Source organism: Peromyscus leucopus, chromosome 1, assembly GCF_004664715.2.
Source record: "Peromyscus leucopus breed LL Stock chromosome 1, UCI_PerLeu_2.1, whole genome shotgun sequence".
NCBI classification, from domain to species: Eukaryota; Metazoa; Chordata; class Mammalia; order Rodentia; family Cricetidae; genus Peromyscus; species Peromyscus leucopus.
Genome location: NC_051063.1, coordinates 18,827 through 37,242, shown reverse-complemented (window position 1 = coordinate 37,242; position 18,416 = coordinate 18,827). Strand labels below are relative to the sequence as shown.

The 18,416-nt window shown below is 53.7% G+C and overlaps 1 protein-coding gene across 1 annotated transcript; it reads left to right on the top strand.

The window, feature by feature from the left end:
* Nucleotides 1-774: 774 nt before the first annotated feature.
* Kcng1 (potassium voltage-gated channel modifier subfamily G member 1) lies at nt 775-18,392 on the top strand. Its single transcript, XM_028859022.2, has 3 exons — nt 775-1,044; nt 13,675-14,474; nt 16,845-18,392. Exons 2-3 carry the CDS (start codon nt 13,701-13,703, stop codon nt 17,613-17,615), a joined length of 1,545 nt encoding a protein of 514 aa, XP_028714855.1. The 5' UTR covers nt 775-1,044; nt 13,675-13,700; the 3' UTR covers nt 17,616-18,392.
* Nucleotides 18,393-18,416: the final 24 nt, after the last annotated feature.

Sequence of the window (18,416 nt, the reverse complement as noted above, 5' to 3'; positions counted from 1 at the left end):
TCCACCCGGCCCTCCCCAGGCTACCGAGTACAGAACCCAGAGACTGCAGGACTGGGCCCCAACGCCAGAGTCCACCCCGGACAGTGGGCAACTAGAACATAGGGGTCACTCTGGGGCACAGGGCACCCATTCTATGGTGACACCGCAAAGATAGGGCAGGCCCTGGGGCCTCAGGGGCAGGAAGAGTCCAAGGTCACCAGTGGAGAAGGTACATGATATGGCTCATGTGGCCCCTGGAAGGCGATGTTTAGGTGGAGCGCATCATGGGGCTCTTGGCCAATCACGCATGAAGTACCCTGCGGACGTGACACTCACAGTGCCTGCGGCAGTTCAGCCAAGAGTCCACGGCCTCCCGCACGCTTGGACCTTATGAGGACCCGAGACGATCAAGACCCGCATGGGGAATGAGGCTCAGGTCCTGGCACTCACTGAGCTTAGGGTGGAAGGGCGGCTCGAATGTCCCACGATCACCGAGAAAATGCGGGACTGGAGAGGTGATTGCTCCACGGACTGGGAGCCCCGGGAGGAGGGGCGCAAGCACTTAAAGACCACCACGGGCAGGCAGGGGCCTGGGGGGGCGCAGGAGAGCGGGAAGAGGGCAGGATGAAGAGAGAGTGGCACTGCGTTCCGCCAGGACCCAACACCCAAGAGGCTCCGGGTCCGGCCAAGGTGCTGGGCATCTCCGCGGCGGGGTCCCACGGTGGCTCCATCCCCCGCCGCCCGCCCCTCTCTCCGCCCCGTGCACAGTCCCCTCCCTCCGTCCCGCCTCCTGCCTCGCCACCTCCCTCAGCCGCTGCCTTGCCGCGTTGCCGGTGCACTCGCAGCCCAGCGGACACCAGGAGGCGGAGGCGGGACAGCCTGGGGTCCGAGAGTGCAGTCTAGCGGCCCCAGGGCCAAAGTTTGCCAGCAGCCCCGGGAGGCCAAGCGGGCGCTACGCGTCGCCTGCAGCCCCCTCTCGCATCCTCACCCGGTCGTTGCTGCACCGGGGGACTGAGCTGCGGCCCGGCCAGCTCCAAGGCGGGGACGCCGCGACGGGAACTTAAGGTGGGAACTTCGCGGGCTGCTCCCTGGCGGGACCCTGCTCCTGCAAGCGGCGCTCCGGACTCTGCACGTGGCCGCGGCCCGGGTGCCTCCTGCGGATGCCTAGGATCCCGGGAGAGGCCGCCGGGCGGTGCGGGATGCTGTCGCGGTTTGGTCCAGCCCCGGATCCTCTCGAAGGGTCCCCGGGACGCGAAGTGCGCTCTCTGGCGGGGCACCCAGGAGCACCCTGACTTTGCATGCTGGGTTCTTGGGGTCCCCCGGGGGGAGTTGGGATGCATGGGCGCCTTTGACTTGCTGGTTCACTGTCTATAGGCATGGAATGCAGCACTCCCACCAGTGGGCCTTATTAAGTCATTCATTAATTACGAACTCAAAGAGGGCTTATGGACCGCCTACTTAGTCCGTCCTTGGCCCTTGGCAAGGTCCTGGGGACAGTTCAATGGTCGTGGGCCTCAGCGTCTAGTAGGGAAGTTAGAGGTCTCCTTAGCTTCAGGGTACCCTTGCCTGAGTGGCCCAGCTTTGCTTACAGTTTTGGGGTGTGGATGGAAAATTCGTTCGTTCCCTGAGTTGTACAAAAATTGGTTGAGCACCTACTGTGGGCAGCTCACTACACCAAGTACTCAATGTTCATTCATTCATTTCTTTTTTTCAACAAGGCTGTATTGAACAATGACCAAGGTGCAGACGGGACAAGATGGGGTCAGCCCTCCTAGGGTTTAGGTAGAGGTTGAGACTCAGGCCCTGCCTTGGAAGGTCACAGCCTGCCAGGGTGGCCAGCAGCAGCAGCCCATGTGTGTAGATATACGGTTGGTACATAATGCATTCGTTCTTAATGGGGGAGGGGTTCCTGGAAAGGAAGAGCTGGGCTTTTTAAAAGCTCTTGTGGTGGGGGGCAGTGATGGGGGCTGAAAAGGTTCATCTAATGCTGGGTGAACACAGCCTCCTAATGATGGGGTTCATGAGCTAAGCTGTCCGTTCAGCACGCATTTTCTCAACCACTTGCAATGGGGATGCTCTTAAGGGGTGCTAGGCACCAGAGTTCCCCGAGTGGATGATAGGTGGGAGGCAGACACATATTCATCCCTCTTCAATGACACCTGAGCTAAGTGCAGAGGGAGGTGAGAGAAGCGGGTAGAGACTGGTCTGATTCACTGGAGAAGGGAGAAAGTGCCTCTGTAAATCTGGGGAGATATTCACTGGGGTCTGTTTGACACCCCCTCCCACACACACACCTGTGACCACACTCTATGAGTCACCGTAGGGTGTCTCACCAGTAAATACACCTCCAGGTTAAGTGGTGCCCCTGGAGATTAAGGCGGTGCAGTGAGGTGAGCACATGGTGGGTTTTTCTTTCTGTGGTCTTTAAGCTTTTGTGACTTTGCCTAGGCACCTGCTAGGTGGAGGGGGAGGGAAGTCAGGCCAGGCTTGGAGACATGGCCCCAGGGGTTTGCTCTTACCAACCCAGCTCTGAGCCAACCCATTCCAGTGGAAAAATGTCTGCCATGGGACACACTCCAAACCCACAGGGGACCAGTACACTGAAAACAAGACACTCTGAGCCTTTTCCCAGAGATGGAGGACCCAGGCTGTGAGTGCCCTGCAGCCTGATAAGACAGACCTAGGAACCATGTTGAGTTCTCTGCCCCAGGGGACAGAAAGGCCAAGATGGTTCCTGAACACCGGGGGCTCACAGAGGCTGCCCTTCTCCAAGAATCCACCTGGGCTGGTTGTCTAAACTCAGAAAAGGAGCCCCCTCCCCTCACTCCCACCGGGGAAATGGTGGACGGTAATGTGACCTAAATAGAACTAATAAGAAACGTAAGGGGATGAAGGAAGTCATCGAAAGCCCTGGTCTGTTTACCTGGCAGACAGTCCTTAGTGAATCTGCCACAGGATCTGAACTGTGCCTAAAGTTACCCCCATCTGAGGCCTGCACTGCCCCAGCAGATGACAGGTACGACATGCCCTCCTTCCCACTGAGCCTGTGAGCAACTTCCTGTCTGGTACTTCACCAGCTCCCCATCACGCCTCTGTTTTAGTCCATGTTCCCCAATGTCTAACCACAAAGAAACAAAAATGACACATGGCTAGGTCAGTGGGTAAGCCTGGGGACCTGACTTTGATCCCCAAAACCAAAATCAAGAACGGCAACAAAAACAGGCAGAGGTCCCAGGACTGGGGAGGCAGGGACCAAAGACAGATGATCTCTGAGGCTCAGATGTCTGCCAGCCCAGAGAGAGGCCCTGCCTCAAAAACAAGTAGATGGTGACAGAAACAGTACCCAAGATTGTCCCCTGGGTACAACACACACACACACACACACACACACACACAACACACACACACACACACACACGAAGAGGCTAATGGAAAAGGTGCCCTGGCCTCAGTTCTAAAAAGCTCCTGGTAGAAGACAGGCGTGCACCGGGAACCATTTTGCCAGCAGCAAAGCCTGGTGCCTAAACAGACAGCCTGCCTGCTTGATATCGGGGAGACAAGCCTTGCCTTATTTTGGTTCAGGTGAGAGATGGAGAAAGGAACCCACATCCCAGCTTGTAATCCCCTAGGGACTGTGAACCCCCTCCCCCGCCCCCCCCAAGCAAAGCTGAGATCTGTGGGGACAATGGATGGCAAGTGTCAAAGACAGACTTCCACACGCAGCATTGCTGAGGGGAGCGGGCAGCGTGCAAGGACCGGGGCAGGCTAATAGCTGGATCTATTATAATTAACGATTTAATTGGGGGTGAACACAGCATGACCAGCCCCTGAGTCAGCCCAGCCAGGAGCCCTAATCCTGACAGATGAGGCTCACAGGAGAGCCAGGGAAGAGATGGAACCGCGCCTCAAGTCCCTTCTCACAGTCCAGAAGCCAAAACCAAGACAGCGGAAGCTTAAGAAACAAACACTCTAACTTGTCGAAATTTGCCGAAGGGTCTGTGTTGTTAGGCTCTGCTTTCGTACGTTAGCGTTTATCAACAAAGAGTTCGGGGAAGGTAAGCAGTCCAAAGTGTGTCTCACTGAGTAAAATGAATGCATCTTCTGGGGAGAATCTACTCCCCATACCTTCTCCAGCTCCTAGAGGCCTCCTGCATTCCTTGGCCAATGACTGGGCCTCCCTGTAACCCCTGCAATCATGGCCACTTCTCTGGAGGCCACAGTGGTGACCCAGAGCTCAACAAAAACAGGGACTCTATTGGTTTCCTGACCTGATCTAGTGTAAATACTAAGATAATGCCATTGTCAGCCTACACTCACCTGCTTCCCCTACGCCTCAGACCCTTCTGAAAGCTCGTCCTATAAAAACAGGTCCAGTCCCCAGCCCCCGGCAGCTGGTGGAAATGACAGCTGTCCCCGTCCCCACAAGGACAGTAGAACACAGGGATCCAAGGTGCCCAGTCTATAGTCCCACCAACTATCGCTTCCTTACTGTCAGTCATGTGTGCTTGTTTCACTGAGCCTCAGTTTCCCCATCTTGCCGTTTAGTATTGAATGCAAACGTCTGAAGTTAGGGCTCCAGCGTCACCCCTTAGTGCTTAGTGAGCCTGCTGTAGTGGAAAGCCTAGAGTGCCAATGTTTGGGTCCAGGTGAGGTTTAGCACTCTGTCTGCACCTGCCCTGAAAAACTGCCAAGAGCTCCTCAGAAAGGCCGAGCTACAGAGGCAGAGAACAGCCCAGCAGCATCTGGAACAGCCCCAGGAGGGATCTTAGGGGTCACACAGCAGTTCATGGAACCCTTTCCTGTGAGGACCGTAGGGCAGGAGATCAGGTGAGGGCTACAGGAATCTCCACTCACCGGCAGCTCTGCCCAACACCATTGCTCTCATTATAAGGGGCAGGAGAAGGCCATGAGACACCAGTGCTCTAGTGTGGATGCCCGGTTGAGTGCAGGGTCCTTCACAAGAGCCCTGGCCATGGTTAGCCATCTTGTCCACTACTCCCTCCACAGATCCAGGCCTCACCCTTGACCTCATGCCCTGAGCCTGTGGTGGGCCAATTGCTACTTAGAAGCCTCCCTTTGAATGAATATTTATCTTTGGAAACCTTAGCTGGACCTCGGTCACAGCTCCCAGAGTGCTGTTTTTCTTCCAGGAGGAAAGACAAGAAACAGCCCCAGGCTTGCCATGGGTCTCTGGACTCCTGGAGGAGAACAGGATTGGGGTATCTTGAAGGGAAATGATTGACAGACAAAGGTTGGGGGGGCGGGGGGGGAACCTCTGCTTCTGCAGTGAATTCTTAGGATGTCCAGGGAACTGAAAGGCTGGGCAGGAGGGCTCCTTGCCACCCTGGGTTCCCCAGGCATTTATGGAGCCCTCCCTCCTACTTCTTTTGGGGACTTTAACAGGATGGTTGTTGCTGAAGCAGCCAGACAGGCTAGTTCCAGGGCCTAGGAAATCTTGGAGGGACACCATGCTCTGGTGTCCATGCTGAGCACCCAAGACCATCCCAAGCTGGAAGCTTTATGGGGCTTGTACTTTTTGTCTGTTGTAATGCAAGCAACCCCAAGTTGTGGGACCCAACTGCTCACCTCCTAGCATACTGGCCTGTCTTCTATTCCCTATTTTTCTCCTCCCTTCCAATCTCCAGGTTCAGTCTCCTTCCCACTCCCTCCAGGCACCTCCATGTAACACACGGATCCTTCTGTGTTTGCATCCTCGGCAAGATGTAATGTGTTCATTTACATAAATAGCATGATAGCATAACACTGGAAACTTCTGTTGCCTCTCTCACTCGGCTTATGTTTTAAAGACCCAGTTGTGCCCCCAATCCTACACAGACGACAGCCATTGCCTCTTCTGTCTTCCTCTACCAAGACTCACTTAACTGGTCCCTGGGGATGGATGCTGGGAACTTCCCGCTGCCACAAGTAAAGGGAGTGACATTCTTGTGTTGTTCGTGAGATCAGATTTCCGTGAAGCAGACCACCCCACACACATCGAAGATTTAAAGGTGAACAATTGGTTATGTCAGTGTCTCCAGTCACTCTGTGGCCCCCTGAAAACTGAGAAATAGATGCCGGAGCAGGGTTCTAGAGCCACAGGGGAACAGCATTGCTTAGTGTCTTAGCTGTGCAGGATCATCTCCCTCGAAGACTTGCCTTGGGCTATGGAGTCAGGTGGTGCTGAGTTTAAATCCTAGCAGGTCAGTTCAGGGGAGATGCCCTTGGCTGGTGGGTGGAGATGGGTGATAGACACTTGTCAGAACTAAGACGAAAACAGCAGGTGTCTGTTGACTGGGCACTGAGCCAAGCACACTCTTATGCCTTCGTTCTACCATAATTCAAGTGGGTAGGAACTGTTCGTGCCTCCATTTTATAGATGCAGAAGCCCAAAGCCATAGAGCAACCAGCCTCTTTCAAAGCTCATGGTCTCCCGCTCTCACCCCAACCCCTAGGAAGCAAATCAGCTGACTGGAGCCTGGAGAAGGAGGCCCCACCCAGACTCTGTCATCTCCTATATCTACTACCCCTCCTTCTCTTCCCCCCTCCACTTCCTCCCCCTCCTCTTCCTCTTCCTCCCTCTCCTCCTCCTCTTCTTCTCCTCTTCCTCTTCCTCTTTCTCCTTCTCCTCTTCCTCCCCTTCTCTTCCTTTTCCCCCTCCCCTCCTCCTCTTCCTCTCCCTCCCTCTCCTCTTCCTCCCTTCCTCTTCCTCTCCTTTTCGTCCTTTTCCTCCTCTTCTTCTTTGACAAGGTCTTACTGTGTAGATCTGGCTGGCCCAGAACTCACTAGGTTAGCCTTAAATTCACAGAGATCTGCCTGCCTCTGCCTCCTAAATGCTGGGATTGAAGGCACTCTCCACAATACCCAGCTATTTTATAGTATTAGTGCCTCAAACTGAATGGTTTAAGATAATCCACACTGATAGCCTTCTGGCTCTGTAAACCATATTTTAAAGGGGGTCTGGTGGCTAAAACTGGGGGGCCTGGCAAGATCATGGCCCTTTGTGATTGTTCAGAAAATACTTAACCTGACTGTCTTAACCTCTGGTGGCAGTCATCACTCATGGCTCCCAGCTCCTCCTCTGTCTTCAAAGCCGCTGGTCGCCTACAGGTTGGTACCCTTAGCAGACTTCTTCCATCTGTAGCCTCAGGCTCTCCTTGCTGTAGAGTGCTCACAGGTCCAGGAATCGGATGTGTGTGCCTGGGGTGGCCCTCATCCTCCCGATGTATGACCCCTGCGATGTCCATCTTCACTGACCTCTGAGGTCTGATGTGGGGGGCCTCTTCAATAGGGTGCTGGGCTCTGGGTACTGTACCCAGGTCAGGCTCCTACCTCTGCACTTCAAGATAACTCTGCTAGCCTGGCCTCGTCCTGCACTAGGGCCCGTTCATACACTCATCGGAGCACACACTGGTCAGGTCTGCTCTGGCGCTCTGGCACCTGCCTGTGAGAAACTGCATCTTGCTGTCTCCTTCACTTCAGTCACACACACACACCCGTCCATCATCCACACCGGTTTGTCAGAGGGGCTCACTCACTCCTGTCTCAGCGCCACCTACTGGTCGCCTCTGTAAATGTCGCCTCTGGCATCACCCTCCTCTCTAGTCTCTTCCCCCAGGCCCCACCCTTCAGTAAGTTCTGCCTGCTCTGCCTCCAAGCCCACTGAATCCATATCAGCCCAGCCCCACCCCGCCATCCTCCACTTATCCTAACCTTGCTCTTCCCATTGTGGTCTCTTGCCCCCAAGTCTACTCCTGACACTGCCCACAAAGCCCTGCCTCACACAGAAAAACCTAAGCTGCTCCCTGAGACCCACACGGCCTCTATACCTGCACCTGCTAACCTCCAAATGCATCTCCTGCCTCCCTGCCCCTTTTTTGTCCAGCCTCTCGGCCTGCCCTTCAGTCTTGACCATCTAAGCCCCCTTGCGAGACAGGGCAACCCTGGCTGTTCTCTGCACCCAGAGTAACCAACCCCGAGAATCATAAGACTGGCTGCTTCACACGCATAAGGCCCTGCCCTATGTCCCCTCCTCTGAGAAGCCCCCGCCACTCCTCCAGATAATGTTGCCACCCCACAGTCACCCTCCACCACCACCCCGCTCTGACTCATCACAGCTCTCGCTATATCCTGAAGTCACGGGTGCACTCATGTGGAAACTGTGTCTCTCTGTGGCCATCAGCTGCATGAGGACAGAGGAGAGTCTGGCTTGCTCCCTGATGTGTCCAAGGACCCAGAGTAGCATCTAATATATGGGAATGTTCGAGAAGGAATGCACGACTCCTTCACAGCCCCTTTCCAGCCAGCAGTCTCTCATGAGCCTCCATAGCCCCAGAAACAAAAGCCGCCACCCCACCCCCACCCCCACCCCACCCCCACCATCCTTGCAGGTGGCTTAACTAACTCAATGAAAGGACAGACTTGACCCTTGGGAAGGATTGGGCTGGAGAAAGCAGCGTTTGTGTCCAGGAAGCTGGCTGTAGGCCTATTTGATGAATGTGCTGAACTCTGAAGTCTAGAAATGCCCGCTGTCCTCCCGTGCCCATCAGATCAGGCATCGGTGGAACCACAACCTGGAGAAGCGTGGTCGGCCCCTCCTTCAGCGGTTCAGCCCTTTGACCCTCCTCCCAGTGAGCTCTGGCACTGAGGAGACTGATCTCCAGCACTCACCCACCACCCTCTGCTCCAAATAGCCTGCTGGGACAGATAACTCCATGTGGGAATACCTACCTCTAAGAGCCGGGGACCTGGGCAGATGCTAATGGGGAGCCTCAGTCAGAAAGCGGGTGGGGTGTGCAAGGGAGACTCCTGGGGAAAAGAGGGCTCGTGAGTGAGCCTCGGAGGAAGCTCCTCTGCTTCCAGGCTGTTCTAGCCAAGTAGAACACAGCTTTCCTCTCGTCTGCGGTGGCACCATGAAGTGGCAGAGCGGAGAAGCACGGCACTACTGAAGCACCTGAAAGCGATTGTTCCCACGCTCTGAGGGATCCCGGCAGGCTGAGCCCGAGGACATGGGTTCCAATTTTAGGAGAAGTGAAAAGCTCCCAGCCGCTCTAAAAGGCAGGCATTTGACTTCAAACAGGTGTAGCCTAGTTTCCCAAATCCCATCTGTGAAGCTACAGCCTTCCCCGAGATGGGAGAGTGGAGAGGTGCTGAGCCCTGTCAAACTCCCGTGGGTCCGAGGCTCCTTGAAGTGAGCTCCCTCCCTGCTTGGGCTCCTGCTCTGAATCCGTGCAGGGGAAGGGAGCTTCCTAAGCATCCCTACCCTCATGATACCCTCTGATACTGGAAATGATCGTCTCCACCGGCACCGTTTGCTTCCTTCAGGAATAGGAGGGAGCGATGAATAGATTCGGTTTGGTTTTGAGATGAGTCCTCTGGTAGCCCAGACTGGCCTCTATTTTGCTATGTAGTGCCAGCACAAAATCACTGTTCTTGCTGGGCAGTGGTGGCACACGCCTTTAATCCCAGTACTCAGGAGGCAGAGGCCAGTGGATCTCTGTGAGTTCAAGGCCAGCCTGATCTACAGAGAGAGTTCCAGGACAACCAGGGCTACATAGAGAAACCCTGTATCAAAACAGCAAACAAACAAAACAAAACAAACAAACAAAAACAACTGCTCTTGCCTCCAAAAGGAAGAAGAGACAGTTTATCTGGAGCCAAATCTTAGTGGTCATGGCCAGGAAAACATATTCCCCAAATAGCATGTTCCACTATGGAAGTGGTTATGTGAGCTCTTAATAGTTACAGGACAAAGAAATCAAATATTTACCTAGGATAATTTTTACCAAATGTTTTACCAATGACAAATCAAAGTATTTACAAAAGGCAGTAGTGGGGACCACAGTTGATGGGTCACAACAGATCTAGTGATCTGGTAGGAATATATTCTAAGGGCTCCTAGTCACGAGGAGATTAGATCAGACACAGGTGAGGGCAATGGATGGCTTTCAAAGAGACTAAAAATAACCCAAGATAATTTGGTTCTGGTCTGCAACTTTTTAATGATCCATAATCTTCCAAGTTCAGTCATTTGGCCTCATAGAATATTTAACACAGGTACAGCCTCCACCCCCTCAATCCCTGTTTCTGTCTCTCTGTCTTGTTCTCTCCCTCTAGGAACTCCAGTTCATTTTGGCAAAGAACAATGTCAAACTTACAACTCTCTGACTCCACCTCCCAAGTGCCGGGTTATCGGGGTATGCCACCATGCCCGGTTTCTTCAGTGCTGGGCATAACCCAGGGCCTCCTTCATGCTAGGCAGGCTCTCTACCAACTGAGCTACACCCCAGCTGTTTGGTTTTGTTTGTTAAGACAGTGTCTCTGTGGACTGGGAGGTGGCTCAGCAGTTAAAAGCACTGGCTGATCTTTCAGACAGCCGGGGTTCAATTCCCAGCACCCACATGGCAGCTCACAACCATCTGTAACTCCAGTTCTAGGGGATTTCACACTTTCCAGGCACTCATGTACATACATGCAGGCAGAACACCCATACACGTAAAATAAAATTTTTAAAAATATGTATTTTTAAAAACCACAAATAGTGACACACCCCTTTAATCCCAGCACTTGCAAGGCCGATCTTTGAGTTCAAGACCAGCAAGTCTCAGGACAGCTAGGGCTATACAGACAGACCCTGCCTTAAAAAAAAAAAAAAAAAAGCAAAACAATAAAAAACCACAATGTCTCTAGGCTAGAGAGATAGTTCAGCTCTTGAGAGCGCTGGCTGTTCTTCCAGGGAACCCAGGTTCAATTTCTAGCACCCACACGGCAGCTCACAAACCGTCCATAATCCCAGCCCTCCAGGGACACCGCACACTTGCGGTGTAGACATACATGCAGACAAACACCCATGTGTGTTAAAATAAATGTTTTTAAAGAACACATCTCACTGCATAGCCCATTCTGGCCTTCAACTCAGTAATGTGCTGGGATTACAGACATGCTCTACCAAGCCCAGCTATGGATGGTAATCTTAAAAAGCCAAGTGTTCCCTAAGCATTATAGTACAGTCCTATAATTCCAGCACTCCTGAGACTAAGGCCGGGGAATCACAGTTCTGAGGACAACCTGGGCTACATAGTGAAACTGGGAGAGGGCCAAAATACAAAACTTATGCTACTTTCCTATGCATCCCTTTAGTTCTAGAAAGGCCTCTAGCCAGGCCTAAATGGCTGTAGTACAGGGAGGAAACGTGAGTGGAGTAGACCGGTGTAATGGAGACAGTGGGGAGTATGGGAGACCAGCTCCCACATTTATTGAGTACCCCAGGGACTCTTGAGGAATGAGGGATAAGAGACTTAGGTAGAAGTAAGGAGGGGAGAGAAACAGAGAGAAAAACAGGATAGACTCGGGTGGGCCTGGATCCTTATCCACTGGCCCAGAACTTTAGTCCAAAGGTCTATTTATAACAATGCCAAGGGGCGGGGCAAAGGACCTCCCCCTTCCTAGTTACAGCCAAGTGTAGACCCTCACAAACACCTGGTACCCAGGCCCATGGTCCAATCATCCTCTTATGCAGTCATGCTGGGTACAGTCACTAGGAAACCTAGTGGCTACAACAGGGGAGTAACTGGGACTGCAGTAGACCAGAGCTGACCTAAAAGGCAAAGGCATTTCTCAACTGGAATTCAGGCCATGAATACATATTACATGAAATTTCTTAATTATCAGCGGTATCATGAACCAAGCTGAGCCCACGAGCTAGAGACGGTTAGCCACCTCATTCACTGGGTGCAGACCTAGTGCAGATAATCGTAAAACTGGGTACACAGTGGGGCTAAGAAGGTGACTCAGCAGGGAAGGTGCCCGTCACTTCAGCATGAGGACCTGAGTTCGATCCCCAGGACCGGTACTAAGCAGGCATGGTGGCAGGCATGGTGGTGTGTGATTGTAATCCCAGCACTGGGAAAGTGGAGACAGGCAGACCCCGGGGCTAGTCAGCTGGCCTGGGTTAAAAACAGCAAGTCTCAGGTCCCAGTGAGAACCCATCTCCAAAAAAAGGGTGGATGGCTCCTGAGAAAGGACACCCAAAGTTGACCTCTGACCTCCACAATACGTACACACACCTGCACATTACAGTACATGGTGCGCACACCCGTGTCCATGCACACACACACACAGGCAGGCGGCGCACACACACAATGTATTTGAAAAGGGAAGAGCATGGGCTATGAGTGTGACTCAGTAAGACTGCTTGCTCTGCAAACATGAGAACCTGAGTTCAAATCCCACCTCCTACGTGAAAAGCCAGACACAGATGGATGTGTCTGTAGCCCCAACACTGGAGGATGGAGAAAAGCAGATCACAGGAGCTCACAGACCTGACAGCCGACGAAGCAGCAAGCTTCAGTTCACTGAGAGACCCTGCCTCAAGGCAACAAGGCAGAGAGCCTTAGAGGGTCCTCCAGGCGACATCTGCCAACAGTCAAGCAAACCAGGCCCAGTCAGACATTTCTTTGTCCATTAACGCTTATGTACCTGCTTCCTGTTTGTGGACGTGATACAGGTGTTAAGATAAACATTCATGCAATAACCAGCCAGGATTGAGCCCCTGGCCCTTGTCCAGGACTTTGTCCTTCCTGATCCCCTGGAGTGGGTCATATGATTAAACTCATTTCACAAGTAAGTGACTTACCTGGCTGTCTGGCTCTGAAATCTGTCGCCTCAATACCAGGACTTTTCTCCTCAGCGTGAAGGATCTTCTCAGCCAGATGACTGGCAGGGTTGTCATGGACTGCCTCCCTGGCCCCTCCGCTGGAAGCTAGAACTCCCCAACATGTCAGTCAAAACTACCTCAGACATGGCCGAATGTCCCGTGTGGATTAAGTCCACGCCACTTGAGAGCAACGGCCTGTGCCCAGCCATCCTTCTCAGCTAAGCCAATCTGATAAAAGCTGGCTGGGCTAGGGATGCCTGCCACTCTGACAGAGTGCCTACCCAACATGCACCTGGGCTCAGTCTCCACCACCTCACAGGTGAAACTAACCCAACGCCAGGACCACTCTGACCCTCATGGACCCCAGTTATCTCAGAGGCCCGCCTCCAAGTCCCAACACCAAGAAGTCAGAGCCCCAGGCTGGTGAGATGGCTCAGCAGGTAAAGCACTTGTCAAGCACGCTGTGACCGAGTTCCCTCCCCAGAGCCCATGTGAAACTGCATGGAGAGAACCAGCTCCACAAAGCTGTCCTCTGGCTTCCACACCCATACATGCACGCGTGCACACACATCTGCCACACAGACACATCCACTACCACACCCACAATAATAATAGTCTTTTATATGTTATATGTTATTACATATATTGGGGGAGTTAGAACGATAGCTCGGTCTTAAGAGCACTGGTTTCTTTGGCAGAGGACCAAGATTCAATCCGCAACACCCACATGACAATTTACAGCCACCTGTAACTCCATTTCCGGGGACCCCTACATCCTCTTCTGGCCGCCTTAGGCACCTGCACACATGTAATATATACAGACAAGTAGGCACACACACATACACACAAACAAAAATATTCAGAACCCACAGTGGCATTTTTAAATAAAATAAAAATGCATATTCTTTTTTCCAAAGTCAAGGGTTTCAACCTGTGGCCTTTGGGACCCAGACCAGGCAAGTGTCTTTAGAATCCACAGTCAGAGAGGGACCTCCGCTAAGACTCGGGGTTCACCAGGGGTCTCTCTTCCTTCTCCTCCCCAGGCCCAAGAGGGATGTGAAGCCCCAAAATGACCCTGTTACCGGGAGACAACTCGGATTACGATTACAGTGCCCTGAGCTGCACCTCAGACACCTCCTTGCACCCCGCCTTCTTCCCACAGCGCCAGGCCATCAAAGGGGTCTTCTACCGCAGGGCCCAGCGGTTGCACCCGGAGGACGACCTGCACCAGGGCAGCTCACTCGGGGACCGCCGGCGCCAGATCATCATCAATGTGGGTGGCATCAAATACTCGCTGCCTTGGACCACGCTGGATGAGTTCCCGCTGACGCGGCTGGGCCAGCTCAAAGCCTGCACCAACTTCGATGACATCCTGAGCGTGTGTGACGACTATGATGTGACCTGCAATGAGTTCTTCTTCGACCGCAACCCTGGAGCCTTCGGCACCATCCTCACCTTCCTGCGGGCTGGCAAGCTGCGGCTGCTGCGGGAGATGTGCGCCCTGTCCTTCCAGGAGGAGCTGCTCTACTGGGGTATCGCCGAGGACCACCTGGACGGCTGCTGCAAGCGCCGATACCTGCAGAAAATCGAGGAGTTCGCCGAGATGATGGAGCGCGAGGACGAGGAGGAGCCTCTGGACAGCGAGGACCAAGACACTGAGGGTCCGTCCACCGGTGAGGGCCGCCTGGGCCGCTGCATGAGGAGGCTGCGGGACATGGTGGAGAGGCCACACTCGGGGCTGCCTGGCAAGGTGTTTGCCTGCCTGTCCGTTCTGTTTGTCACCGTCACCGCCGTCAACCTGTCCGTTAGCACCCTGCCCAGCCTGCGGGAGGAGGAAGAACAGGTAAGCCATTCTGGGACTCCAGAGACTGGCTATAACTTCATTCGCCATTACCACCTGCCCTGGGCAGCCTTCCCTCACCGCACTGGTTGAGTAGCCTCCGTGGTACTCGACATCAAACTGTGTGGATGTGTTTGCGTCCATCTTCTCTGCCTCCCCCCTGGAGTCAGTGGCTGTGACTAAGGAGTCAGTGTCCTGGTCTCTACTGTGTCCCCAGTCTCCCATCCTGTGAGATCTAGAACCGAACCCAAGAAAGAGGAGACTCTCCGCCTCTTCTGCAGACTGTACGAGTGAGTGAGTGTGTGTGATCCGACATGCCTGCCTCTGAACTGGGCACATTCCAGAGGCCATCAAAACTGACCTGAGTCCTCTCTCCCCTTCCTATCCCCCTTCTATAGTAATATCCCAAGCACCTTTTCTTAGTCATAAAAATAATTTTTATCCATAGACCTGTGTGTTCGTGCATGTGCCCACTGGGTTTGCATGTCTCTGTGCACAGTAGGAAATTGTATATAAGACATTTACTCCCAGACTGACACAGGCTGTGTGACCCCAAAAACCATGGGAGAGGGGGGAGAAGGGGGCTCTGCCCTCTGCCTCCATCTTGCCTTCCCTCCAGGTCCTCCTGTGACACTATAGGGGATATGTTTCTCACATCCACCCAGCAGTTGAGGATGCTGGGGCAGGCAGAGAGCAGTTTGCCAAGTCTAGGTTCATGGAACCCACAGTCTCTATGCCCCATACAGCAGCTGGGGACCCAGGATAACCCCACAAAAGTACACAACTGCCCTACATAGCACCTCCCCCAAAGTGGACTTGGTTGAAATCTTCAGAACTACGGTGTTTGCCATATAAAAATACACACTAGGCTTTTCTTACAGATGACAGAGAAAGGCCTTTGGTGAGAGCTGGGTACAGGGGGGTAGGTTGCCCAGTGACTCTCCTTACCTACAAGACCCCTGGGCCTGTGAGTTGTGACTCCTGCCCCCACGCATACAGCAACAAGGCACACACTGTATAGGCATTTGAGAGATAGGTTTGATGACATGAAGTGAACATAAATGTCATGCCAGCCAGCATTTATTGAGCACCAACTGGACCCCTCACCCTGCATGTGCTAAGCATTTTATGCTGTTTGACTTAGCCTTTTCTTACCAGGGAAAAGTCCTTCTATCTACAGATATCATGGAGGATGTGATCATCACTACTGTATTTTCAACCCAGAGGGGATTGCTGGCATGGTCTTACACACTGAAGCTTTTAAAGGATCTTAAGAAAACATGTGACTAATAAAATTAACTTTTGATGACCATAGGGACTGGGGACAAGGAGGGAGGGCTAGAGCCTGAACCTGAATCCCATCTCACCCACTCTGGCAGCACAGCTGTGGGACAGTTACTAGACTACTCTGTGGCTCAGCCCCCCCCCACCTGTCCAGGGGACTATGACCACTCTCAGTGAGTAAGGGGATCAGAACAGAACATGTTATCTAGTACCTGGATTGGTGGCCCCCTACTCCATAACAATACAAGGGGGCCTTGTGTAAGAGACCTCCTATACATCTGGGGCTACTTAGGTGGGGTGCACTCCAGGAAGGCTTCCTGGAGCAGGAGGGATTCCCATCTCAGGTTAGAGACATCAGAGTCCCCAGGTCAGATCACGTCCCCAGGCTGGAGGGCATTTTCAGAAAGACAGACTACACAGGTCCTCTGAGAACCTAGCCATGACCAAGACCCTTTAGAAAGTCTCCGGCTGGGACATCTGTAGCTTTCCAGGGCTCCAGCCTCTTGGGGACTGTGTGCTAGTAGGATGCTGGCTGGGCAGGTGGGTGAGGGGATGCAGGCTGCCTGAGTTTCGTGGACTGCATCATCTGAGCACCTGTATAAATATTCTGATGTAGAAAGAAAGACTGGCAGAAAAGGAAAGGAGGGAGGGCCAGGCAGTGGTGGCGCACACCTTTAATCCCAGCACTCGGGAGGTAGAGGCAGGTGGATCTCTGTGAGTTCAAGGTCAGCCTAGTCTACAGAGTAGATGCCAGGACTGTTACACAGAGAAATCCTATCTCGCAAAACCAAAATAAAGGGGGGGTAAAGGAAGGGAGGGGGGGAGGGAGGGAGGGAGACACATACAAGGCACGGGAGCACCAGCCACTGGAGGGGTGGGATTGCCTAAGCTGAGGAAAGGGAAAGGCCCAGAAAACAGGAACCTGGGTGGCAGCTGCAGAGGAGTCTGTCTGGAGATCAGAATCAGCAGCTGGAACGGTGCCCCCAGGGCCTGGTGGCATGGAGAGACAGGGAAGAAGGGTGCCCAACCCAGGCTAGAGCTCCTTCCCTGCTGGCTTGCTGGTGTGACCCCTGCCCTGTCTCTCCGCAGGGCCAGTGTTCCCAAATGTGTCACAACGTCTTCATCGTGGAGTCCGTGTGTGTCGGTTGGTTCTCCCTTGAGTTCCTGCTCCGCTTCATCCAGGCGCCCAGCAAGTTCGCCTTCCTGCGGAGTCCACTGACCCTCATCGACCTGGTGGCCATCCTCCCGTACTATGTCACACTGCTGGTGGATGGCGCTGCCTCCAGCCGCCGCAAGCCAAGCACCGGGAACAGCTACCTGGACAAAGTTGGGCTGGTGCTGCGCGTGCTGCGGGCACTGCGCATCCTCTATGTGATGCGCCTGGCCCGGCACTCCCTGGGGCTGCAGACGCTGGGGCTCACAGCCCGCCGCTGCACACGTGAGTTCGGACTGCTGCTGCTTTTCCTGTGTGTGGCCATTGCCCTCTTTGCCCCACTGCTCTACGTCATCGAGAACGAAATGGCCGACAGCCCCGAATTCACCAGCATCCCTGCCTGCTACTGGTGGGCCGTCATCACCATGACAACCGTGGGCTACGGAGACATGGTACCTAGGAGCACGCCTGGCCAGGTGGTGGCTCTGAGCAGCATCCTCAGCGGGATCCTGCTCATGGCCTTCCCTGTCACCTCCATCTTCCACACCTTCTCCCGCTCTTATCTGGAGCTCAAGCAGGAACAAGAGAGGGTGCTGATCCGCAGGGCCCAGTACCTCATCAAAACCAAGTCGCAGCTCAGTGGCATGTCCCAGGACAGTGACATCTTGTTTGGAAGTGCCTCTTCAGACACCAGGGATAACAACTGAGGCCAGAAGACATCCCTGCCCTGCCTGCCAGCTGCGGCTTCGTGCAACCACCGTCACTATTGAAGCCTGGAGAAGGACGTTACCGCTTTCAAGGCCAGCCCTAGCCCGGGACTGACCTGAGTGAGCCACGCCACAAGAAGGATATGTGCCATATCACCGAGAGTCCCTGCCCTCCCTCAGAGCCCAGAAGCAAAAGGGAAGCGAGCTGAGGCCAGCACCTCACCCACCCTAGCCTCACATCTGTTTCCCACCCTCAGGAGCCGACTGGCTGCTTTCCACATGTAAAGAACACACAGGGGACTGTATGGAGAGAAGTCCAGACAGCAGGCAGCCACACATGACTTTAATGCGTCCACTGAAAAGGGAAAAGCCCTCCCCTGGGGCTCTCGAGGAAGGAGCCGTGTCTCTAAGTGAAGCCAGCAGCGGGGTAGCAGAAGTGAAAGGGCCATGTTGCTGGGGTCTCGGGGCTGGTGAGACCCCGGTGGGATGGGAGCAAAGGGAACAGACAGACCTTTAGGGAGACCACCATGGATGCTGTGTTCAGCCTCCTGCTGCTCCGGACTCCCAAGCCTGTCCTTCATCCTGCTTCCTGCTCACCTCTGCCCTGTCCTCTTTCACGCCTTGAGAGCCCCTTCCCAGAATCCCCTCATCCCAGTGGGGGACACCATAAGCCAGTCAGCGCTACTGACTTTAAAGGTGAAGTCACCTCATTTTATGGCTTAAATAAGTGAGATTTTAGCCTACTCCAATTTATTTTAATATTACCAAAAAAAAAAAGCACTTTATACCCCTTACCAGATC

Bases quoted from the DNA above. Each gene is read 5' to 3' on its own strand.
- Kcng1 (XM_028859022.2), top strand. From the start codon at position 13,701: ATGACCCTGTTACCGGGAGACAACTCGGATTACGATTACAGTGCCCTG. The intron at 14,475-16,844 runs GTAAGCCATTCT...GTCTCTCCGCAG, and splicing joins TGCGGGAGGAGGAAGAACAG to GGCCAGTGTTCCCAAATGTG.